At 41.8% G+C, this 26,436-nt stretch overlaps 1 protein-coding gene across 1 annotated transcript in view; it reads left to right on the top strand.

Annotated features, from left to right (window-relative positions):
• Positions 1-26,436, top strand: part of LOC143766212 (uncharacterized) — a 687,372-nt gene that overhangs the window by 82,453 nt on the left and 578,483 nt on the right. Inside the window, exon 4 of the mRNA XM_077253710.1 lies at positions 20,356-20,479. Within this exon, the coding sequence (XP_077109825.1) occupies positions 20,356-20,479 (124 nt within the window). The remainder of the gene's footprint in view (positions 1-20,355; positions 20,480-26,436) is intronic.

Here is a 26,436-nt window from a genome sequence, read left to right as displayed (position 1 = left end):
AAAAAAAAATGTTATTCCCATAAATACATTTCTTTTGCTAAATAAAATAAAAAAAACAATAAAAGTACACATATTTAGTATCGCCGCGTCCGTAACGACCCAACCTATAAAACTGCCCCACTAGTTAACCCCTTCAGTAAACACCGTAAGAAAAAAAAAAAAAAGAGGCAAAAAACAACGCTTTATTATCATACTGCCGAACAAAAAGTGGAATAACACGCGATCAAAAAGACTGATATAAATAACCATGGTACCGCTGAAAACGTCATCTTGTCCCGCAAAAAACGAGCCGCCATACAGCATCATCAGCAAAAAAATAAAAAGTTATACTCCTGAGAATAAAGCGATACCAAAATAATTATTTTTTCTATAAAATAGTTTTTATCGTATAAAAGCGCCAAAACATAAAAAAAAATGATATAAATGAGATATCGCTGTAATCGTACTGACCCGACGAATAAAACTGCTTTATCAATTTTACCAAACGCGGAACGGTATAAACACCTCCCCCAAAAGAAATTCATGAATAGCTGGTTTTTGATCACTCTGCCTCACAAAAATCGGAATAAAAAGCGATCAAAAAATGTCACGTGTCCGAAAATGTTACCAATAAAAACGTCAACTCGTCCCACAAAAAACAAGATCTCATATGACTCTGTGGACTCAAATATGGAAAAATTACAGCTCTCAAAATGTAACGCAAAAAATATTTTTTGCAATGAAAAGCGTCTTTCAGTGTGTGACGGCTGCCAATCATAAAAATCCGCTAAAAAACCCGCTATAAAAGTAAATCAACCCCCCCTTCATCACCCCCTTAGTTAGGGAAAAATAAAATAATTAAAAAATGTATTTATTTCCATTTTCGAGTTAGGACTAGAGCTAGGACTAGAGTTAGGACTAGAGTTAGGGCTAGGGTTAGGGTTGGGGCTAGGGTTAGGGCTAGGGTTAAGGCTAGGGTTGGGGCTTGGGCTAGTGTTACGGCTAGTGTTAGGGCTAGTGATAGGGCTAGGGCTAGGGTTAGGGCTAGGGTTGGGGCTAGGGTTGGGGCTACAGTTAGGGTTGGGGCTAAAGATAGGGTTAGGGTTTGGATTACATTTACGGTTGGGAATAGGGTTGGGTGTGTCTGGGTTAGAGGAGTAGTTAGGGTTACTGTTGGGATTAGGGTAAGGGGTGTGTTTGGATTAGGGTTTCAGTTATAATTGGGGGGTTTCCACTGTTTAGGCACATCAGGGGCTCTCCAAACGGGACATGGCATCCGATCTGAATTCCAGCCAATTCTGCGTTGAAAAAGGAAAACAGTGCTCCTTCCCTTCAGAGCTCTCCCGTGTGCCCAAACAGGGGTTTACCCCAACATATGGGGTATCAACGTACTCAGGACAAATTGGACATCATGTTTTGGGGTCCAAGTTCTCCTGCTACCCTTGGGAAAATACAAAACTGGGGGCCAAAAAATAAGTTTTGTGGGAAAAAAAAGATTTTTTATTTTCACGGCTCTGCGTTGTAAACTGTAGTGAAACACTTGGGGGTTCAAAGTTCTCACAACACATCTAGATAAGTTCCTTGGGGGGTCTAGTTTCCGATATGGGGTCACTTGTGGGGGGTTTGTACTGTTTGGGTACATCAGGGGCTCTGCAAATGCAACGTGACGCCTGCAGACCAATCCATTTAAGTCTGCATTCCAAATGGCGCTCCTTCCCTTCCGAGCTCTGTCATGCGCCCAAACAGTGGTTCCCCCCCCCCACATATGGGGTATCAGCGTACTCAGGACAAATTGGACAACAACTTTTGGGGTCCAATTTATCCTGATGCCCTTGTGAAAATACAAAACTGGGGGCTAAAAATCATTTTTGTGAAAAAAAAAAGAATTTTTATTTTCACGGCTCTGCGTTATAAACTGTAGTGAAACACTTGGGGGTTCAAAGCTCTCAAACCACATCTAGATAAGTTCCTTAGGGGGTCTACTTTCCAAAATGGTGTCACTTGCGGGGGTTTTAATGTTTAGGCACATCAGGGGCTCTCCAAACGCAACATGGCATCCCATCTTAATTCCAGTCAATTTTGCATTGAAAAGTAAAATAGCGCTCCTTCCCTTCCGAGCTCTGCTATGCGCCCAAACAGTGGTTTACCCCCACATATGGGGTATCGTCGTACTCAGGACAAATTGCACAACAACTTTTGTGGTCTAATTTCTTCTCTTACCCTTGGGGAAATAAAAAAATGGGGGCGAAAAGATCATTTTTGTGAAAAAATATGATTTTTTATTTTTACGGCTCTGCATTATAAACTTCTGTGAAGCACTTGTTGGGTCAAAGTGCTCAACACACATCTAGATAAGTTCCTTAAGGGGTCTACTTTCCAAAATGGTGTCACTTGTACAGGGTTTCAATGTTTAGGCACATCAGGGGCTCTCCAAACGCAACATGGCGTCCCATCTCAATTCCAGTCAATTTTGCATTGAAAAGTCAAATGGCGCTCCTTCCCTTCCGAGCTCTGCCCTGCGCCCAAACAGTGGTTTACATCCACATATGGGGTATCGTCGTACTCAGGACAAATTGCACAACAACTTTTGTGGTCTAATTTCTTCTCTTACCCTTGGGGAAATAAAAAAATGGGGGCAAAAAGATCATTTTTGTGAAAAAATATGATTTTTTATTTTTACGGCTCTGCATTATAAACTTCTGTGAAGCACTTGTTGGGTCAAAGTGCTCACCACACATCTAGATAAGATCCTTAGGGGGTCTACTTTCCAAAATGGTGTCACTTGTGGGGGGTTTCAATGTTTAGGCACATCAGGGGCTCTCCAAATGCCACATGGCGTCCCATCTCAATTCCAGTCAATTTTGCATTGAAAAGTCAAATGGCGCTCCTTTCCTTCCGAGCTCTGCCATGCGCCCAAACAGTGGTTTACCCCCACATATGGGGTATCAGCGTACTCAGGACAAATTGTACAACAAATTTTGGGGTCTATTTTCTCCTGTTACCCTAGGTAAAATAAAACAAATTGGAGCTGAAATAAATTTTGTGTGAAAAAAAGTTAAATGTTTATTTTTATTTAAACATTCCAAAAATTCCTGTGAAACACCTGAAGGGTTAATAAACTTTTTGAAAGTGGTTTTGAGTACCTTGAGGGGTGCAGTTTTTAGAATGGTGTCACACTTGGGTATTTTCTATCATATAGACCCCTCAAAATGACTTCAAATGAGATGTGGTCCCTAAAAAAAAATGGTGTTGTAAAAATGAGAAATTGCTGGTCAACTTTTAACCCTTATAACTCCGTCACAAAAAAAAATTTTGGTTCCAAAATTGTGCTGATGTAAAGTAGACATGTGGGAAATGTTACTTATTAAGTATTTTGCGTGACATATGTCTGTGATTTAAGGGCATAAAAATTCAAAGTTGGAAAATTGCGAAATTTTCAAAATTTTCGCCAAATATTCGTTTTTTTCACAAATAAACGCAAGTTATATCGAAGTGGTAAAATTTCTATCATGAAGTACAATATGTCACGAGAAAACAATGTCTGAATCGCCAAGATCCGTTGAAGCGTTCTAGAGTTATAACCTCATAAAGGGACAGTGGTCAGAATTGTAAAAATTGGCCCGGTCATTAACGTGCAAACCACCCTTGGGGGTGAAGGGGTTAACAGTGCAGTCCATCATAAAAGTATGTAACATAAAAGTACTTATCTAAGCCCTGGGTCAACAGAAGACAACACTATTACATGCTAACGAACAGTTCATTTTGTCGAGCATCAGGGAGTGATAATGACAAAATGTGGTTAAGTAATTGAAGTAAAGATGTCGTAAACATTCACACACTATTTTGAAAAAAAACATATAGCTGGGCAGGTTTGGAAATGATAATTACATATAATATACCACAAATAAAGGATGACTACATATCATAGTCTAAGTAAAAGACGCTCCTCTGCCGAAATACATTTATGCATCTTTGCGTCCTTGAAGGTTATGCCAGGTCGCACTGCCTCAAAAAGAAGGTCAAATGTAGAGATGCTCATCCGACAGTAGTCATAAAACTTGTCAGGATGGCTACAAAGAGAACCATACAGTCGGTGAAAATGTCCATTAGTGAGCCGTTGCCTCAAAAGCGGATGTACTCAACTTCATCTCTGCCACCTCGGATCATCAATCACTGAGTAAGGCTCCCCAAAACATTGAGACAAGACCCAAAGGAAAAGAACCCACTCAGTTGTGTTTAACCCCTTAACGACCGCCGATACGCCTTTTAACGGCGGCCGCTAAGGGTACTTAAACCACAGTGCCGTTAATTAACGGCGCTGTGGAAAAAGTGAATAGCGCCCCCCAGAGTCGGATTTTCTCTGGGGTCTCGGTTGCCGAGGGTAGCCGAGACCCCAGAGAACATGATTCGGGGGGTTTTTACCGACCCCCGAGTTGCGATCGCCGGTAATTAACCGTTTACCGGCGGTCGCAACAAAAAAAAAAAACGCGATTTACCGTTTAATTTCTCTGTCCTCCGATGTGATCGCACATCGGAGGACAGAGAAATGTGGTCCCCGATGGCCCCCAATAGCCCCCCGATACTTACCTACCTCCCCCGGTGCTCCTCGTGGCTCCCGATGGGCGCCGCCATCTTTTTTCTGGGAAAAAATGGCGGGCGCACGCGCAGTACGCCCGCCGCCCGGCACCCGGAAGATCTTTGGGGTCTCGGCTGCCGGGGGTAGCCGAGACCCCAAAGAACATGATCGGGGTCAGTTTGCACCGACCCCTGCTTTGCAATCGCCGGTAATTAACAGTTTACCGGCGACCGCAAAAAAAAAAAAAAAAAAAAAGTGATCAGTTATTTCTCTGTCCTCTGATGTGATCGCACATCAGAGGACAGAGAAATAGGGGGATTCGGGGACCCTAACATACTCACCCGGTGTCCCTGGGTCCTCCTGTGTCTCCTCTTGCCGGCCGGCTTCTTCGTCGGGAAAGAAAATGGCGGGCGCATGCGCAGTGCATGCGCATCTGCTGCCATCTGCCGGCCGGCAGGAGAAGACGAGTTGGGGCTAAAATTAGGGTTAGGGTTAGGGTTAGAGTTAGGGTTAGAGTTAGGGTTAGGGTTAGAGTTAGGGTTAGGGTTAGAGTTAGGGTTAGGGTTAGAGTTAGGGTTAGAGTTAGGGTTAGGGTTAGAGTTAGGGTTAGGGTTGGGGCTAAATTTAGGGTTAGGGTTAGGGCTAGGGTTAGGGTTAGGCTACTTTCACACTAGCGTTTTTTGGCTTCCGTCGCAATGCGTCGTTGGAGAAAAAACGCATCCTGCAAAAGTGCTTGCAGGATGCGTTTTTTCTCCATTGGCTTGCATTAGCGACGCATTGCGACGGATTGCCACATGTCGCATCCGTCGTGCGACGGATGCGTCGTGCTTTGGCGGACCGTCGACACAAAAAAAATACATGTAACTTTTTTGTGCGACGTGTCCGCCATTTCCGACCGCGCATGCGTGGCCAGAACTCCGCCCCCGCCTCCCCGCACCTCACAATGGGGCAGCGGATGCGTTGAAAAAACAGCATCCGCTGCACCCGTTGTGCGGCGCTTACAACGCTAGCGTCGGTACGACACTGCGATGGGCCGAGTACGACGCTAGTGTGAAAGTAGCCTTAGGCTTCTTTCACACTTGCGTCGGTACGGGGCGGTCGCAATGCGTCGGCCCGACGTACCGACGCACGTTGTGAAAATTGTGCAAAACGTGGGCAGCGGATGCAGTTTTTCAACGCATCCGCTGCCCAGTCTATGTCCTGGGGAGGAGGGGGCAGAGTTACGGCCACGCATGCGCGGAAATGGCGGATGCGACGTACAAAAAAAAGGTTACATTGAACTTTTTTTGTGACGACGGGGGCTAAAGTTATGGTTAGGGTTGGGGCTAAAGTTAGGGTTGGGGCTAAAGTTAGGGTTAGAGTTGGGATTAGGGTTAGGGTTTGGATTAGGGTTGGGATTAGTGTTACGTTTGGGATTAGGGTTGGGATTAGGGTTAGGGTTGGGATTAGGGTTAGGGGTGTGTTGGATTTAGGGTTTTGATTAGGGTTATGGTTAGGGTTGAGATTAGGGCTGTTTTGGGGTTAGGGTTGTGATTATCGTTAGGGTTGTGATTAGGATTATGGATCGGGTTGAGATTAGGGTTAGGGGTGTGTTGGAGTTAGGGTTGGAGTTATAATTTGGGGGTTTCCACTGTTTAGGTACATCAGGGGGTCTCCAAACACGACAGCCAATTTTGCGCTAAAAAAGTCAAATGGTACTCCCTCCCTTCTGAGCTCTGCCGTGCGCCCAAACAGTGGTTTACCCCCACATATGGGGCATCAGCGTACTCGGGATAAATTGGACAACAACTTTTGGGGTCCAATTTCTCCTGTTACCCTTGTGAAAATAAAAACTTGGGGGGCTAAAAATCTTTTTTGTTGGAAAAAAAAATATTTTTTTATTTTCACTACTCTGCATTATAAACTTCTGTGAAGCACTTGAGCTTTCAAAGTTCTCACCACATATCTAGATAAGTTCCTTAGGGGGTCTAGTTTCCAAAATTTGGTCACTTGTGGGGGTTTCTACTGTTTAGGTACATCAGGGGCTCTGCAAACGCAACATAACACCCACAGACAATTCTATCAAAGTCTGAATTCCAAAATGGCGCTCCTTCTCTTCCGAGCTCTGCCGTGTGCCAAAACTGTGGTTTACCCCCACATATGGGGTACCAGAATACTCAGGACAAATTGGAGAACAAATATTGGCATCCAATTCCTCTTGTTACCTTTGTGAAAATAAAAATTTGGAGGCTAAAAAAATCTTTTTTGTGGGAAAAAAAATATTTTTTATTTTCACTACTCTGCATTATAAACTTCTGTGAAGCACTTGGGCATTCAAAGTTCTCACCACATATCTAGATAAGTTCCTTGGGGGGTCTATTTTCCAAAATGGGGTCACTTGTTGGAGGTTTCTACTGTTTAGGTACATTAGAGGTCTGCAAACGCAACATAACGCCCGCAGACAATTCTATCAAAGTCTGCATTCCAAAATGGCGCTCCTTCCCTTCCGAGCTCTGCCGTGCGCCCAAACAGTGGTTTACCCCCACATATGGGGTACCAGCATACTCAGGACAAATTGGACAACAACTTTTGGGGTCCAATTTCTCTTGTTACCCTTGTGAAAATAAAAATTTGGGGGCTAAAAAAATCTTTTTTGTGGGAAAAAAAATATTTTTTATTTTCACTACTCTGCATTATAAACTTCTGTGAAGCACTTGGGCATTCAAAGTTCTCACCACATATCTAGATAAGTTCCTTGGGGGGTCTATTTTCCAAAATGGGGTCACTTGTTGGGGGTTTCTACTGTTTAGGTACATTAGGGGTCTGCAAACGCAACATAACGCCCGCAGACAATTCTATCAAAGTCTGCATTCCAAAATGGCGCTCCTTCCCTTCCGAGCCCTGCCGTGCGCCCAAACAGTGGTTTACCCCCACATATGGGGTACCAGCATACTCAGGACAAATTGGACAACAACTTTTGGGGTCCAATTTCTCTTGTTACCCTTGTGAAAATAAAAACTTAGGGGCTAAAAAATCTTTATTGTTAAAAAAAATATATTTTTTATTTTCACGACTGCATTATAAACTTCTGTGATGCACTTGGGCATTCAAAGTTCTCACTACACATCTAGATAAGTTCCATGGGGGGTCTAGTTTCCAAAATGGGGTCACTTTTGGGGGGTTTCTACTGTTTAGGCACATCAGGGGCTCTCCAAACGCGACATGGCGTCCGATCTAAATTCCAGTCAATTTTGCATTGAAAAGTCAAATGGCGCTCCTTTGCTTCCGAGCTCAGCCATGCGCCCAAACAGTGGTTTACCCCCACATATGGGGTGTCGGCGTACTCAAGACAAATTGTACAACAACTTCTGGGGTCCATTTTCTCCTGTTACCCTTGGTAAAATAAAAATTTGGAGGCAAAAAGATCATTTTTGTAGAAAAAATGCGATTTTTTTATTTTCACGGCTCTACGTTATAAACTTCTGTGAAGCACCTGCGGGTTTAAAATGCTCACCACACATCTAGATAAGTTCCTTAAGGGGTCTAATTTCCAAAATGGTGTCATATGTGGGGGGTCTCTACTGTTTAGGCACATCAGCGGCTCTCCAAACGTGACATGGCGTCCGATCTCAATTCCAGCCAATTCTACATTGAAAAAGTAAAACGACACTCCTTCTCTTCCAAGCTCTGTGGTGCGCCCAAACAGTGGTTTACCCCCATATATGGGGTATCGACGTACTCAGGAGAAATTGCACAACAACTTTTGTGGTCTAATTTCTCCTGTTACCCTTGTGAAAATAAAAATTTGGGGGCAAAAAGATCATTTTTGTAGAAAAAATGAGATTTTTTATTTTCACGGCTCTACGTTATAAACTTCTGTGAAGCACTTGGGGGTTCAAAGTGCTCACCACACATCTAGATAAGTTCCTTGGGGGGTCTAGTTTCCAAAATGGTGTCACTTGTGGGGGGTTTCCACTGTTTAGGCACATTAGGGGCTCTCCAAACGCGACATGGCGTCCGATCTCAATTCCAGCCAATTCTGCATTGAAACAGTCAAACGGTGCTCCTTCACTTCCAAGCTCTGCGGTGCGCCCAAACAGTGGTTTACCTCCACATATGGGGTATCGGCGTACTCAGGAAAAATTGCACAACAAAATTTGTGGTTAAATTTCTGTTTTTACACTTGCAAAAAAAAGTTAAATGTTCATTTTTTTCTTCCACATTGTTTTAGTTCCTGTGAAGTACGTAAAGAATTAATAAACTTCTTGAATGTGGTTTTGAGCAGCTTGAGGGGTGCAATTTTTAGAATGGTGTCACACTTGGTTATTTTCTATCATATAGACCCCTCAAAATCACTTCAAAGGTGATGTGGTCCCTAAAAAAAACATGGTGTTGTAAAAATGAGAAATTGCTGGTCAACTTTTAACCCTTATAACTCCCTAACAAAAAAAAAATTGTTTCCAAAATTGTGCTGATGTAAAGTAGACATGTGAGAAATGTTATTTATTAACTATTTTTTTGTGACATATCTCTCTGATTTAAGGGCATAAAAATACAAAGTTTGAAAATTGCAAAATTTTAAAAATTTTCGCCATATTTCCATTTTTTTCATAAATAATTGCAAGTAATATCGAAGAAATGTTACCACTAACTTGAAGTACAACATGTCACGAAAAAACAATCTCAGAATCAGCGGGATCCGATAAAGCGTTCCAGAGTTATAACCTCTTAAAGTGACACTGGTCAGAATTGTAAAAATTAGCTCGGTCATTAAGTACCAAATTGGCTCTGTCACTAAGGGGTTAAGGTTAGGCTGTCACACATGTTTGCACACAAACCAACAATAACAAGATATCAGCAGGGACTCTATTTGAAAGGTTGGAGGATGGAACTTCTTGTGGAGCCAATATATGGCATCCTTGATTAGGTTTTTATTCATTTCCGAGCACTGACCCAATTAATTTAATGGGACGGTACATAGGGAAAATCAGTGAGAAATGTAAAGCCATAAGCATGTCATATGGATGTCATGAATAAATGGCTGAGAGAAAATCACATCATCTCATTGCAAACACATTACACAATGGAAACTGAGAAAACTCGTGCGACTTGGGGGGGAGGGTATTCATTTTATAGGAGGGGAAGATAGTGCAGATAGAGACCTGGGCACAAATAAGGAAGTTGGGGGTGGCGGTGGCATGGGGGGTGGGGTTAGAACAGCTAATAATTTAAGAAAGAATAGAGGTACAGAGAGGAACATCAAGTGCATGTATACTAATGCCAGAAGCCTCGCCAACAAAATGGACGAATTAGAACTAATGTTGTTGGAACATAATTATGACATGGTGGGAATATCTGAAACATGGCTGGATGAGAGCCATGACTGGACTGTTAACTTGCAGGGCTATAGCCTTTTCAGAAATGACCGTACAGATAAATGAGGGGGTGGGGTGTGTCTGTATGTAAAATCCACCTTAAAACCCATCCTGCGTGATAATATAGGTGAATCTAATGAAAATGTAGAGTCCCTGTGGGTGGAGATAAGGGGAGGGGGAAAAATAATAAATTACTGATAGGGGTTTGTTATAAATCTCCAAAAATAATGGAAGCAATGGAGAATATCCTCGTAAAGCAAATAGATGAAGCTGCGACTCAAGGAGAAGTCATTATTATGGGGGACTTCAACTACCCTGAAATAGATTGGGGAACAGAAACCTGCAGTTCCAGCAAAGGTAATCGGTTTTTGACAACTATGAGAGACAATTACCTTTCACAACTGGTTCAGGACCCAACAAGGAGGGGGGCACTGCTAGACCTAATATTAACCAACAGGCCAGACCGCATATCAAATATAAGGGTTGGGGGTCACTTGGGGAATAGTGATCACAAAATAATAAGTTTTCAGGTCTCCTTTAATAAGATGTGTAGTAGAGGGGTTACAAGGACACTAAACTTCAGGAGGGCAAATTTCCAACGGATGAGAGAGGATCTTGGTGCAATTAACTGGGACGATATCCTGAGACATAAAAGTACACAAAGAAAATGGGAGACGTTTATTAGCATCCTGGATAGGACCTGTGCACAGTATATACCGTATGGGAATAAACATACTAGAAATAGGAGGACACCAATATGGCTAAATAGAGCTGTAAGGGGCGCAATAAGTGACAAAAAGAAAGCATTTAGAGAATTAAAGGAAGTAGGTAGTGATGAGGCATTAAATAAATATAGAAAATTAAATAAATTCTGTAAAAAGCAAATCAAGGTAGCAAAGATTGAGACAGAGAGACTCATTGCCAGAGAGAGCAAAAATAACCCCAAAATATTCTTTAACTACATAAATAGTAAGAAACTAAAAAATTATAGTGTTGGCCCCCTTAAAAATAGTCTGGGTGAATTGGTGGATGAGGATGAGGAAAAAGCCAATATGCTAAATGACTTTTTTTCATCAGTATTTACAAAAGAAAATCCCATGGCAGCCAATATGACTAGTGATAAAAATTCCCAATTAAATGTTACCTGCTTAACCCAGCAGGAAGTACGGCGGCGTCTAAAAATCACTAAAATTGACAAATCTCTGGGCCCGGATGGGATACACCCCCGAGTACTGCAGGAACTAAGTACAGTCATTGATAGACCGTTATTTTTAATCTTTAAAGAGTCCATAATAACAGGGTCTGTACCACAGGACTGGCGTATAGCAAATGTGGTGCCAATATTCAAAAAGGGGACAAAAACTGAACTCGGTAATTATAGGCCAGTAAGCTTAACCTCTACTGTGGGTAAAATCCTGGAGGGCATTCTAAGGGATGCTATACTGGAGTATCTGAAGAGGAATAACCTCATGACCCAGTATCAGCACGGGTTTACTAGGGACCGTTCATGTCAGACTAATCTGATCAGCTTCTATGAAGAGGTAAGTTCCGGACTGGACCAAGGGAACCCAGTGGATGTAGTGTATATGGACTTTTCAAAAGCTTTTGATACGGTGCCACACAAAATGTTGATACATAAAATGAGAATAATGGGGATAGGGGAAAATATGTGCAAGTGGGTTGAGAGCTGGCTCAGGGATAGGAAACAAAGGGTGGTTATTAATGGAGCACACTCGGACTGGGTCGCGGTTAGCAGTGGGGTACCACAGGGGTCAGTATTGGGCCCTCTTCTTTTTAACATATTTATTAATGACCTTGTAGGGGGCATTCAGAGTAGAATTTCAATATTTGCAGATGACCCTAAACTAAGCAGGGTAATCAAGACAGAGGAGGACAATTTTGTATTACAGGATGATTTATGTAAACTAGAAGCTTGGGCTGATAAATGGCAAATGAGCTTTAATGGGGATAAATGTAAGGTGATGCTGCACTTGGGTAGAAGTAATAAGATGTATAACTATGTGCTTAATTCTAAAACTCTGGGTAAAACTGTCAATGAAAAGGACCTGGGTGTATGGGTGGATGACAAACTCATATTCAGTGGCCAGTGTCAGGCAGCTGCTACAAAGGCAAATAAAATAATGGGATGTATTAAAAGAGGCATAGATGCTCATGAGGAGAACATAATTTTACCTCTATACAAGTCACTAGTTAGACCACACTTAGAATACTGTGCACAGTTCTGGTCTCCGGTGTATAAGAAAGACATAGCTGAACTAGAGCGGGTGCAGAGAAGAGCGACCAAGGTTATTAGAGGACTGGGAGGTCTGCAATACCAAGATAGGTTATTACATTTGGGGCTATTTAGTTTGGAAAAATGAAGGCTAAGGGGTGATCTTATGTTAATGTATACAGTGGGGCAAAAAAGTATTTAGTCAGTCAGCAATAGTGCAAGTTCCACCACTTAAAAAGATGAGAGGCGTCTGTAATTTACATCATAGGTAGACCTTAACTATGGGAGACAAACTGAGACAAAAAAATCCAGAAAATCACATTGTCTGTTTTTTTATCATTTTATTTGCATATTATGGTGGAAAATAAGTATTTGGTCAGAAACAAAATTTCATCTCAATACTTTGTAATATATCCTTTGTTGGCAATGACAGAGGTCAAACGTTTTCTGTAAGTCTTCACAAGGTTGCCACACACTGTTGTTGGTATGTTGGCCCATTCCTCCATGCAGATCTCCTCTAGAGCAGTGATGTTTTTGGCTTTTCGCTTGGCAACACGGACTTTCAACTCCCTCCAAAGGTTTTCTATAGGGTTGAGATCTGGAGACTGGCTAGGCCACTCCAGGACCTTGAAATGCTTCTTACGAAGCCACTCCTTCGTTGCCCTGGCGGTGTGCTTTGGATCATTGTCATGTTGAAAGACCCAGCCATGTTTCATCTTCAATGCCCTTGCTGATGGAAGGAGGTTTGCACTCAAAATCTCACGATACATGGCCCCATTCATTCTTTCATGTACCCGGATCAGTCGTCCTGGCCCCTTTGCAGAGAAACAGCCCCAAAGCATGATGTTTCCACCACCATGCTTTACAGTAGGTATGGTGTTTGATGGATGCAACTCAGTATTCTTTTTCCTCCAAACACGACAAGTTGTGTTTCTACCAAACAGTTCCAGTTTGGTTTCATCAGACCATAGGATATTCTCCCAAAACTCCTCTGGATCATCCAAATGCTCTCTAGCAAACTTCAGACGGGCCCGGACATGTACTGGCTTAAGCAGTGGGACACGTCTGGCACTGCAGGATCTGAGTCCATGGTGGCGTAGTGTGTTACTTATGGTAGGCCTTGTTACATTGGTCTCAGCTCTCTGCAGTTCATTCACTAGGTCCCCCCGCGTGGTTCTGGGATTTTTGCTCACCGTTCTTGTGATCATTCTGACCCCACGGGGTGGGATTTTGCGTGGAGCCCCAGATCGAGGGAGATTATCAGTGGTCTTGAATGTCTTCCATTTTCTAATTATTGCTCCCACTGTTGATTTCTTCACTCCAAGCTGGTTGGCTATTGCAGATTCAGTCTTCCCAGCCTGGTGCAGGGCTACAATTTTGTTTCTGGTGTCCTTTGACAGCTCTTTGGTCTTCACCATAGTGGAGTTTGGAGTCAGACTGTTTGAGGGTGTGCACAGGTGTCTTTTTATACTGATAACAAGTTTAAACAGGTGCCATTACTACAGGTAATGAGTGGAGGAAAGAGGAGACTCTTAAAGAAGAAGTTACAGGTCTGTGAGAGCCAGAAATCTTGATTGTTTGTTTCTGACCAAATACTTATTTTCCACCATAATATGCAAATAAAATGATAAAAAAACAGACAATGTGATTTTCTGGAGTTTTTTGTCTCAGTTTGTCTCCCATAGTTGAGGTCTACCTATGATGTAAATTACAGACGCCTCTCATCTTTTTAAGTGGTGGAACTTGCACTATTGCTGACTGACTAAATACTTTTTTGCCCCACTGTAAATATATGAGAGGACAGTACAAAGACCTTTCTGATGATCTTTTTAATCATAGACCGGTGACAGGGACAAGGGGGCATCCTCTACGTTTGGAGGAAAAAAGGTTTAAGCATAATAACAGACGCAGGTTCTTTACTGTAAGAGCAGTGAGACTATGGAACTCTCTGCCGTATGATGTTGTAATGAGTGATTCATTACTTAAATTTAACAGGGGACTGGATGCCTTTCTGGAAAAGTATAATGTTACAGGGTATATACACTAGATTCCTTGATAGGGCGTTGATCCAGGGAACTAGTCTGATTGCCGTATGTGGGGTCGGGAAGGAATTTTTTTCCCCATGGTGGAGCTTACTCTTACCACATGGGGTTTTTTTGCCTTCCCCTGGATCAACATGTTAGGGCATGTTAGGTTAGGCTATGGGTTGAACTAGATGGACTTAAAGTCTTCCTTCAACCTTAATAACTATGATACTATGACTCTCGGCAGTGAGAATTGGACCGATTTCTCATACGTTTAGTGTGACTCCAGCCTTACACACAAAATAAATAAAGTTGTGTTGCGTATGCCCAGGTTGGTAAAACACAATCCTACCATTGATTGGGAGACTCGCGAGTTAAATTATGGGGGAGTTTTTGTTATTCCAGTTGTATATTTAAATTCCAGGCATCTATGGGATCTCTTCTTCCTGATTACATTCAGGATTTTGAGGATGTTTTTTCTGAGACAGAAAGTGACGATCTTCCTCCTCATAGGTCACATGATTGTGTTATCAAATTTGTCCTAAGGTCTAAATTGCCTAAATCTCATCTGTTTAATCTCTCTCTTCCTGAAAGAGACGCTTTGAAGAAGTATATTCAAAAAAGTCGTCATGGGATTTTTATTTGTTAAGAAAAAATGTGGAAGTTTACTTTCTTGTTTGGCTGTTAGAGAGATTAAAATGTACATAATCCTTTCTGTTACATCTAATTCAGGATTTGTTTAATCGATATGGGGGGGCCAAGTGGTTTTCTAAACTGGATCTGAGAGGAACATGTAACCTTATACTGGTTGGCCAAGGTGATGAGCGGAAGACTGCTTTCAATACTCCCGAGGGTCACTTTGAAAATTTGGTGATGCCATTTGTTTTGACCAACTCTCCACAAGTATTTTAGAGCTTCAGAAATTATATTTTTCCTTTTCTGGTGGGTAGATTTGTGGTGATATACTTGAATGATATCTTGATTTACTCACGTTCTGGTGAGGAGCATCAGGAGCATGTTTGACAGATGCTTCAGGTTCTTTGGGACAATCGTTTGTTTGCCAAACTAGAAAAATGTCAGTTTAAGGTGCAGCAGAAGTAGGAATGTAAAGCAATAAACTCTGCCTATATGCCTCTAATCCAAAACCTATCCCTCCTCCACCAGCTATCCCTACAATGAATGCAGGCAACAGTGGTTTTACTAGACAAAAGACAGTATGTAGCCCTGAAAAGTACTTATGCTTTAATGGTGCCACAGCGGTATACAAGTACTGAAATAGCAATTAAACACTGCCTATATGTCTGCTCTAATCTCAATGGCTGCTCACTTTTCCCAGTCCCGCATGCTCGGTGCCTCTGGGTGATCCTCGACTCTGCCCTCTCTTTCAAGCCTCATATCCAAGCCCTTGCCTTCTGCCGACTCACAAATATTTCCCGTGCATTCCTTGACCATGAAACCACAAAAATGCTAGTGCACACTCTTATCATCTCCCGCCTCGATTACTGCAACCTCCTACTCTCTGGCCTCCCCTCCAGCACTCTGGCACCACTCCAATCCATCCTACACTCTGCTGCCCGACTACCTGTCTCCCTGTTATTCTCCAGCCTCTCTTCTCTGCCAAGCCTTCACTGGCTTCCTATTGTCCAGAGGCTCCAGTTCAAAACCCTCACAATGACATACAAAGCCATCCACAACCTGTCTCCTCCATACATCTGTGACCTCGTCTCTCGGTACCTTTCCACATGCAACCTCCGATCCTCTCAAGATCTTCTGTACTCCCCTCTCATCTCTTCTTCCCACAACCGCATACAAGACTTCTCCCGTGCTTCCCCCATACTATGTAACTCTCTACCCCAACACATCAGACTCTCGCCTACCAAAGAAACCTTCAAAAAGAACCTGAAGACCCACCTCTTCCGACAAGCCTACAACCTGCAGTGATCCTCAACCTACTGAACCGCCGCACAACCAGTTCTACCCTCTCCTAGTGTATCCTCACTAGTGTTGAGCATTCCGATACCGCAAGTATCGGGTATCGGCCGATACTTGCGGGTATCGGAATTCCGATACCGAAATCCGATACTTTTGTGGTATCGGGAATCGGTATCGGGATTAATATCAATGTGTAAAAGAAAGAATTAAAATAAAAAATAGGGATATACTCACCTCTCCGACGCAGCCTGGACTTTACCGCCGTAACCGGGAGCCGTTGTACCTAAAAATGCGCGATTGAAGGGCCTTAGATGACATCACGGCGCTCTGAATGGTCTGTAGCGGTCGCGTGACCGCTACGCGACCAATCACAAAGCAGTGACGTCACCTAAGGTCTTTCAAGCGCGCATTTTTAGGTACAACGGCTCCCGGTTACGGCGGTAAAGTCCAGGCTGCGTCGGAGAGGTGAGTATATCCCTATTTTTTATTTTAATTCTTTCTTTTACACATTGATATGGATCCCAGGGCCTGAAGGAGAGTTTCCTCTCCTTCAGACCCGGGGAACCATACAGGATACCGTCCGATACTTGGTGTCAAATTGACTTGTATTGGTATCGGGTATCGGATTGGATCCGATACTTTGCCGGTATCGGCCGATACTTTCCGATACCGATACTTTCAAGTATCGGACGGTATCGCTCAACACTAATCCTCACCCATCCCCTGCAGACTGTGAGCCCTTGCAGGCAGGGACCTCCCTCCTTCTGTACTTGTGTGTGCCTTGTATTGCTCATGTTTATTGTACTTGTCTATATTTGCCCCTTTTCACATGTAAAGCGCCATGGAATAAATGGTGGAATAAATGGTGCTATATAAATGTATAATAATAATCTATCCTCTCCCTCCTAGATCAACTCTCCCTGGACTGCATCCAGAAGAGTGTCAAGCATCACATCACCGGGTCTTAAATAAGACGCAATGATGCCATGCAGCTGACCAATCACAGTAATTCCAGTATCCAACATGGCTACGGTATTACTGTGTATAACAGGCAATCCTGCATGTTTATTAACTAACAGCAGCAAAACATGTGGGGACCCAAGCATGGCGCTCAAGAACCAGCGATTCTCAATCAAGTACTGAGCGTACCAGAGCACCTTGATGCTTGATCCAGTATCGAGCATGGCGAGCACGCTCTCTCATCACCAGTTAGGAGCAAATAATGCTATAAACGTGACCATGAGTCAGTGGTAGGTCACATGCACACATTCAGTATTTGGTCAGCATTTTACATCAGTATTTGGAAGCCAAAACCAGGAGTAGAACAAATAGAGGAAAAGTATAATAGAAACATATGCACCACTTCTGTATTTATCACCCTCTCCTGGTTTTGGCTTACAAATACTGATGTAAAATACTGACCAAATACAGCTAGTGTGACCCCGGCCTAAGTAAGAGATCGGGAGAAACTTCCACAACGATGCCCTAAATCTGTAACACAGAGAGCGCCGGACCCTCAGAACTGAACTCACGGCAGAGAAATGGGGCTGTAAGGGGAAAACTCAGTGTGACACACACGGCTCCGCTCCATACACCTCGTACACACACGGCTCCGCTCCATACACCTCGTACACACACGGCTCCGCTCCATACACCTCGTACACACACGGCTCCGCTCCATACACCTTGTACACACGGCTCCGCTCCGTACACCTTGCACCCACACGGCTCCGCTCCGAACACCTCGCACACACGGCTCTGCTACATCCACCCTGTAAACTTCCCCTCATCCAGCACCATGACAACCAGCACAGCAGAGTCCTGCATACACTGAGGCCCCTGATCATGTGACCCCTGACTCCTCCCCTCCTGTGACCTCATCCCAGGTCCTGTGCGCACAGAGCAGCCATATATGTGGTGTGCGGCTCTGCAGGTGGAGGTAGGTGCTGGAGATTCCCCATTACTGGGCATGGCAGTAACCCCTTCAGCGCTGAGATTGTTTTGGTGCTGCCACTCTATAGGAATCATTATGTTTTTGTTGTTTTTTTCCTTTGATACTTATGACCCAACTATGAAACACATATTGCTCCCATAGTACAATGCTCCTTTCTTTCTCCCCACACTCAGTATAATGTTCCCCCAGTATCCCCCCCCCCCACACATAATGATAGTACAAGTTGCTCCCCACAATATGGCACCACCCTCCTCCTGATAAATAACTCCTCCCCTCCCCCACTCCTGGTGCAGGTACAGATGACCCCGGGACACAGCACCGACCTCCTGGATCAGTTTCCCAGGGCTGGAGATGTGGCCCCCGGGGCCGGTGCTGTAGATGTATGAGGGGCTGTTATCTGCGGGGGGAGCTGTACATGTAATGGAGACATTCTGGGGACAGATTATCCCAGCAGTAGAACTGTGTATCTTTAGTGAATGTAGCTGGATTTTACCTTGTTGTTTTCTCTTTATAATTTAATGACCTCATTCTATGACCCCATTGTTAGGCCCCGGCTGTCATGGCGATATATATTGGGATGTGTCTATGGGGAACACAGGACTCCCCCTTCTCTGTGCCCCAGATATAATGGAGGAGGAGCTCTGCCTCTTTCTGCCTCAGATACAATAATGGATGTTGTCTCTCCGTTACCTCAGATATATAGAAGATGTCTTCTCTCTGTCCTCATCAAGAATGGAGAATGTTCTTTCTCTCTCTCTAAAACTGTGATATGTGTTTTTCTCTTTCAGCTTTTCTCCACACCCCTCATTAGTGCGATCATACAACATAGAAGCCTCTGATTGCTCCGGTGATGCCCTGTACTACTGTAGTGCGGGGTATTATCCCTTCCTGTCAGTGTGATACTAATGGCCCCATACACATGAGATCGCTGTTGGCCGGACAATCATTCTGCTGATGTCTATTTCTCCCAACTCCCCCACACACAACTGTTCTTCTCGGCCGAGCTTCCCTGTGATCTATATAAAAATGTCTACCATTCGGGATATAAGGTGCACCATGTGTCTCATACTTTTACGTTGTTTTACAAGTTCGTGCCAATTCTATTTTGCAAGATGTTAACACCTACTTTTCATGTAAATTAGGGAAACCTAAGGAGACAATACCAGAAAAACATCATATCCACAATGAAAAAACAGAAACATAAAACTCACTATGTAAATTTTGGCATCAAATCCCTCCTGTCTATGATGTTCTTAGAAACAGCTTTTATAAATTTCTCACACTTCTGTGTGTATTAGATATGAGATATAACACAATACAAGATTACAGCTCAGGAAAGACGGGAAACATTCATACAGGCGGCTGGTGGTGATGGAGTCAGTGACGTACTGTGGCCACATATGTTTCTAGAGCCGTAGTAGAAGGTGAAGATGTCGTCCTCATCATGAAGTAGTTATTTCTCATGTCACGTGTAATGAATATCTCCTGCAGTATTGCTAATGCCGATTCCAGTGTCAGTAAATGAGGCGAGAATTAGCGTTATGGAAGATGAGTCTATGAGAAACGTATTCAGCTGCCGACTCCGAGGAAGAAACTGCTTGTTGTGTGTGTGTCAAATATATAGGAGTTATTAGTAGATGTGAAGAAAAAAAGATGAATAGTTTAAAATAATAAATCTCATGTTCCCCTTATTATCTCCAGTTATTTAATTATTACACAGGATTCTTTATGATGTTATATTGGTTCATCTACTCATTTAGGTCCCTATGATATCTGATCTTCTCAGTGGAGATCTTCAATATTCAGAAAATTTTTCAGATTTACCCATCAAGGATGCAGTTGGACAAAAACAAGATGGTGGAGAGGATATTACACCTCACCCTAGAGATCCTCTTCCGGCTTACAGGAGAGGTGAGAGATTCTGATGACGTCATATTACATCATTCTTATCTATGGGAATAACAGATGGACAGAACTGGAGAGGTGAGGACTCTGGAAATGTCTGTAGTGAGATTTATTAATGTGTCTCTCCATAAACAGGATTACACTGTAGTGAAAAAGAACTCTAGTGAGCGCTGTCAGGACCCTGTGTCTGAGGAATCGGGAAGACCCCTGAGCCCAATCACAGGGCCTCCGCCTCACCCCCTGATACATGAGGACATCAATGACCAGAAGATCCTAGAACTTACCTACAAGATGATTGAGCTGCTGACTGGAGAGGTGACACTGCTGGGAATTCTGGGACATTATACAGTAACATTATGAAGGGATCGGGGGGATGACGGTGTCATTGTATCTGTCAGGTTCCTATAAGGTATCAGGATGTTGCTGTCTATTTGTCCATGGAAGAATGGGAGTATTTAGAAGGATGCAAAGATCAGTACAAGGATGTCATGACGGAGGTTCCCCGGCCCCTTACATCACCAGGTAACAGACAGGGCTTAATACACACGGCCTATAATTATCTGGATGTAAAGAATTAATTCAGTCCTTATATGTGTTTCCTCCAGTTCTATCCAGTAAGAGGACAACACCAGAGAGATGTCCCGATCCTGTCCTTCCACAGGACTGTAAACAAGAAATTCCCAGTGTTCCTCAGGATCATCAGGTAGATGGAGAGAAGGTTTAATGAGATCTCCCCTATGATGTGTAGACGGCTGTGAAGGTCTTGTGTTCAGTTTTTTTTTATCCACTAGTATTATATGTTTTATACTTGTGTAATGAGAATGGTGGAGATGGCAGGATTAGAGCTGATCATAGATGTGACTTCTCCATCTGTCTGTGACTTTTACAATATTTGTTTCAGGGTAAAGATCTGACCCATATTAATACTACAGAGACAGATGTGAGGGGTGATGAGCAGTATGAAGAGGAGATTCCTACATATGATTACCCAAGTGAGTAGTAGTCAGTAAATACAGAGTCACAGTTTATTCTTAGTTACTGGCTGTGGCTGCTTTATCAGTGGTGTAGTGCGGCCATATCAAAATCATGGGGTCACCATTTTGCTTCCAAACTTCAACATTCTCGGTTTGGAGGCAAAACAGAACTTTTTAAATTACTTTGAGGATCAAAAGTCCTTTTTCTATAGAGCTTACAACCTGGAGGATCCACCTACCCCTTGGAACTAGAAGTTGCTCTTACCTGCCCTGATCTGTTGACTAATAAGCCAAATGCCAGCGTATGTAGAATCTGCTGACAAGATAGAAAATTGCTTGAAGAAAAATATTATGGTGTTTCACTAAGAAAAAGTGGAGGTTGATGATGCTGTTGTCTTAATACAATCATGGTATCATGTAGGATGCATCATATAGGATCTACCTTGTCTCCCTTCTGTGCTGCTGAATGTGCTCCCGTGGTCCCTACAAGACCAGGACAACATTAAATGTGCAGTGAGGGCCAAGTGTGAATTTCTGTACAATTGCAATAGAGTTTCCCTTTTCCTGACTATTCTTTTTCTTTTTAAACTGACTAACTTCAAAGAGTATTTCAATAAACTACACAAAAAACATTGCAACTCTGCCTATATCTGTAAGCTGTGTGTCGTTGATGGCTCTAATGTACCATATTTTGTGGCTTATAAGAGGCACCTGGCCATAAGATATAACCCATATTTTGGAAAGGAAAATAGGAAATGGTGATGCATATTATAGTCCGAACTTACAGTTGGGGCAGCGATGGTGGAGTGGGTTCACAGGAAGCAAGGTTGCTGCTGCCGGAATCTGGTTGAGGCAGGAGAGGGGCAATCCTGTGGGCCCTGGGATTTCAGAAAATGTCGGCGGAGAGCGGAGTCCCTGTACTTCCCATTGACTTCACGACAGTGGGCTTCAGGAAAATGGCCAGTGGAGGCAGTGCGGGCACAGATTGAGGTCTCGGGAGACATTCATTATGTTTGATTTTATTAGGATCGGACTGCCTCAATTATGTGAGTCTGCAACTCCTTGGTAGTCTTTAAAAAAGGTCTCCATTGCTTCTTTCAAATGCCAGATATCTAAATTTAAGACACCTCAGCTCTGTACTATTCTAAAAATTTATTTTTAAATGCCTAATATTTCTTCACAAAAGTATTGGTTCTAGGACAGTTTAGATTGCCAAGAACCACCGAGCCACATACTCTAATTACTCCAGAGAGGTTTCACCACTAGTTACTCATTTTATCTCTGGTGAAGACTGTAGAGTTTGATCATTTCAGTAGATTTGTTATTGCCTGTAGTCACAGCTTTTGACTACAGTAATTAGTGCTCAAAATACTGTAGTCTGTTTTAACCACTTCCCGCAGCCAGTGTTTTGTTCCTAACCACGTCCTATTTTTCAAATCTGACATATCACTTTACATGGTGACAACTTTGAATGCTTCTTCTGATTCCAAAGATTTCTGAAATATTTTTTTCTGTGACACATTGTACTTTACATTTCTGTCAATTTTAGGTTATATTTTGCGTTTATTTTGGAAAATACCTGAAATTTTCCAAATAGTTTAGAACTATTTGTAATTTTCAAACTTTACATTTCCATGTGCCTTAATCAGATCGTGATACCAGACAAAATAGTTATTACTGTATTTCTACTCTACTTTTTCCAACATCCCGTTTTATTTTTTCAACATTCTCTTAGATTTTTTCTGATGATAGAAGGCTTACAAGTTTATTTAGCAATATTTTTTGACACCTGAGTGGGGGCTTGTTTTTTACTGGGGTGAGAAAAAGTTTTAGTATTAGTTTCGACTAAATAACAATTTTTGGTAACTTTTTATATTTGGGAGGCAAAATGAACAAACAGTTTAACACAACGTTCTACTGGTTCATGTTCATACAGGTTCTATTAGACTGTGAACTGTCATTGTCCTAGTGAATAATTAAATTTTGCTACATAATTTCGCATTTTGTTCAAAAATTTGAGTAGAAATGTTAAAAAATATAAATTTGAAGGATATTTTATCCCAAAATAATAATTGGCTTTACTCTTGGCAGATGATGCTGACAGAAGATCAGAGAGACAAGTGTCATTTTCAGTTTTTAAATCAGATGACCTTGAGATCACACAGAATACAACTGAAGTGAATGCTATTGCTCCCTATATACCATCATCCCTTCACAGCAAAGATCAATCATCTTATCAGGTCCTGTCTTCTGATTCATTACAGACACCTAATAAAAATAAAAGTCAGAAAAGAGGCATTAAAAAACCTATTGCTCTTAAATCAAAGAAGCCTGAACATGGAAATACTTTTCCCTTTCAAACATCTTTTGTTAAACATCCAAAAATTGACACAGAGGAGAAGAGATTTTCTTGTATCAAATGTGGGAGAGATTTTAACCAGAAATCGAAACTTGTTAGGCATGAGAGAATTCATACTGGGAAAAAGCCATATTCATGTTTAGAATGTGGGAAATCTTTTTACCTGAAAACTGATCTTGTTATTCACCAGAGAACTCACACAGGGGAGAAGCCATATTCATGTTCAGATTGTGGAAAATGTTTTAATGTGAAATCAAATCTTGTGGGTCACCAGAGAACTCACACGGGGGAGAAGCCATTTTCATGCTCAGAATGTGGAAAATGTTTTGGACATAGATCATCGCTTGTTGCACATCAGAGAACTCACAAAGGAGAAAAGCCGTTTTCTTGTTCAGAATGTGGAAAATGTTTTGGACATAAATCATCACTTGCTGCACATCAGAGAACTCACACTGGGGAGAAGCCGTTTTCATGTTCAGAATGTGGAAGATGTTTTGGACAGAAAACATCGCTTATTGTACATCAGAGAACTCATGCTTCCGAGAAGCCTTTTTCATGTTCAGAATGTGGAAAATGTTTTGTAGAGAAATCTCACCTTGTTAGACACCTGAGAACTCACACAGGGGAGAAGCCTTTTTCGTGTTCAGAATGTGGAAAATGTTTTACACGTAAATCATTTCTTGTTGCACATCAAATATTTCACAAAGGGGGAAAGCCATATTCATATTCCGAATTTGGGAAAAAAATGTTGCATAAAGTCAATCTTGATACACAGCAGAGAACTCGTACAGGGAAGAAGCCTTTTTCATGTTCAGAATGTGGAAGTTGTTTTGCAGCAAATTCAGCCCTTGTTTGTCACCAGAGAACTCACACAGGGGAGAAGCCTTTTCTCTGTACAGAATGTGGGAGATATTTTAACCAGAAATCAAATCTTATTACACACCAGAGAACTCACACAGGGGAGAAGCCTTTTTTCTGTTCAGAATGTGGGAGATATTTTAACCAGAAATCAAATCTTATTACACACCAGAGAACCCACACAGGTTACAAGCCTTTTTCATGTTCAGAATGAGGAAAATGTTTTAACCAAAAATGGTACCTTCTTAAACATCAAAAATCCCACACAGCGAGAAGTCATTATCCTACCTACAATGTGAAACATTCATTACTGGGTTCTATATTCTCTCTTCAAGGATATCAGGAATTTTGAGTACCGGGCAGCCCTTAATGACTGTACTTTAGAGAGATTTAACCATTTTTGGTCTTCTTGGGATTCCTTTTGGGGCATGTTAAATATATGACCTCTATGAGATGGATATTAATAGGTCAAAACAATCCATGTCATATCCCCCCTTTTCTTTTGTTTGAGTCTGTGGTTTTTCATGAGCTTTTACTCCTTTGTATACTTGAAAATGTTTACCTGAATGCTAAAGTATTACTATAAAATAAGATTGGTTGACAAGCTATAAACGATAGTGAAAAATTTCAAATTTATTTATTTTTTATTCCCTATAAAAATGAAAAAATGTATTTCAACAAAAATTACAATTTAAATAAATTACTGGAAAATCATATTTTGTTGATCATCGAAAATAACTCACACGGAGAGAAACTATACATTTTTTTCACAAATTGTACAAAAACATATAACAGACAGTCGTATAATTAAATGAGACTGAATTTACTTTAGAACTTACTGTATTTTTTTCTACTATAAGACGCTCTTTTAACGCAAAAAAAGTCAGAGGAACAACATATGTCTGAAATTTTAAATCGGATCACCTTGGGATCACTGAGGATACAATTGAAGCAAAAGCCATTACTTAAGATATACAGTCCTGCTCATCATTATTGGCACCCATGAAGTTTAAGTACATAATGTGGAATATCTCCTGAAAAATCAAAAATCAAATGAAACTTTTTTTTTTGTACAGAGCACTCATGTTAAATACAAAACAACAAATGATAAACAATCATTTAAAACAAAAACAATGGGAAGGAAACATAGAAAATCTAAAGCTGACACTGGTAATTGGCGCACTTTACATTAAATTTGTATGGAAATCCATTTTGACTCGCCTGTGGTAAAGCACAAATGAAAAACACCTGATTGTCAGTGCCCATGTTACATGAATTAGCCAATGAATAATGACTTCAGTGTTTTAAAAAGTCACATGGTAGGCCCTGTTCCTTTGTCACAATGGTAAAGACAAAGGAACTGTCTGAGGACATCAGAACTGTTATTATTAGCAAACACAAGACTTCCAAAGGGTATAACGCCATCTCCAAAGACCTTGATATCCCAATTTCAACAGTGTGAAATGTTATTAAAAAGTTTTCCAAGCATGGTACTATGAAGAACCTCCCTGGATGTGTGGGAAAGAGGAAAATTAACAATTGTCTTCGAAGGTTGGTGCAAATGGTAGAAAAAACACGTCAAACACCTGAAGACCAACCTGGAACAGTCTGGGGTCATGGTTTCAACAAGTACCATACCCCACACACTAAACCAAGCCAATTTTTATGGGCGAAGGCCAAGGAAGAAACCATTGCTAAAGAAAAGATATAAAAAGGAACAACTGATATTTGGCAAAGAGTACCTTGATATACCACAATCCTTATGGGAAAATGTGGACAGAGGAATAAAAAATAAACCTTTTTGGCAATGCAAAGCAACAGTTTGTTTATTGAAGGTGCAATTAATTTTATACCGCAAAGAACACCCTACCAACAGTTAAGCATGGTGGAGGATCCATAATGCTGTGGGGTTGCTTTGCTGCATCTGGTACTGGAGGCCTTGACTGTATCACAGCAATCATGAAATCAGAATTATCAAGAGATTTTAGAGTGAAAAGTCCTATCCAGTGTAAGAAAACTTGGTCTGAGTTGAAGATCATGGGTCCTCCAGCAAGACAATGACCCAAAGCACACATCCAAAAGTACACAGGAATGGTTGAAAACGAAAAAAATGGAGTGTTTTAAAATGAGTTCTGACCTCAATCCTATTGAAAATCTTTGGTGTGAGCTGAAATCTGCCATTGAGAAAAAGAACCCTGCAAACATTGAAGAGCTTGAAAAAACTTCAAAGAAAGAGTGGGAGAAAATACAAGCTGAGGAGTGCAAGAAGCTTATAGATGGCTACAAGA

This window comes from Ranitomeya variabilis, chromosome 4 (genome assembly GCF_051348905.1).
Source record: "Ranitomeya variabilis isolate aRanVar5 chromosome 4, aRanVar5.hap1, whole genome shotgun sequence".
In the NCBI taxonomy this organism is placed as follows: domain Eukaryota; kingdom Metazoa; phylum Chordata; class Amphibia; order Anura; family Dendrobatidae; genus Ranitomeya; species Ranitomeya variabilis.
This window is presented reverse-complemented; position numbering and strand designations above follow the sequence as displayed.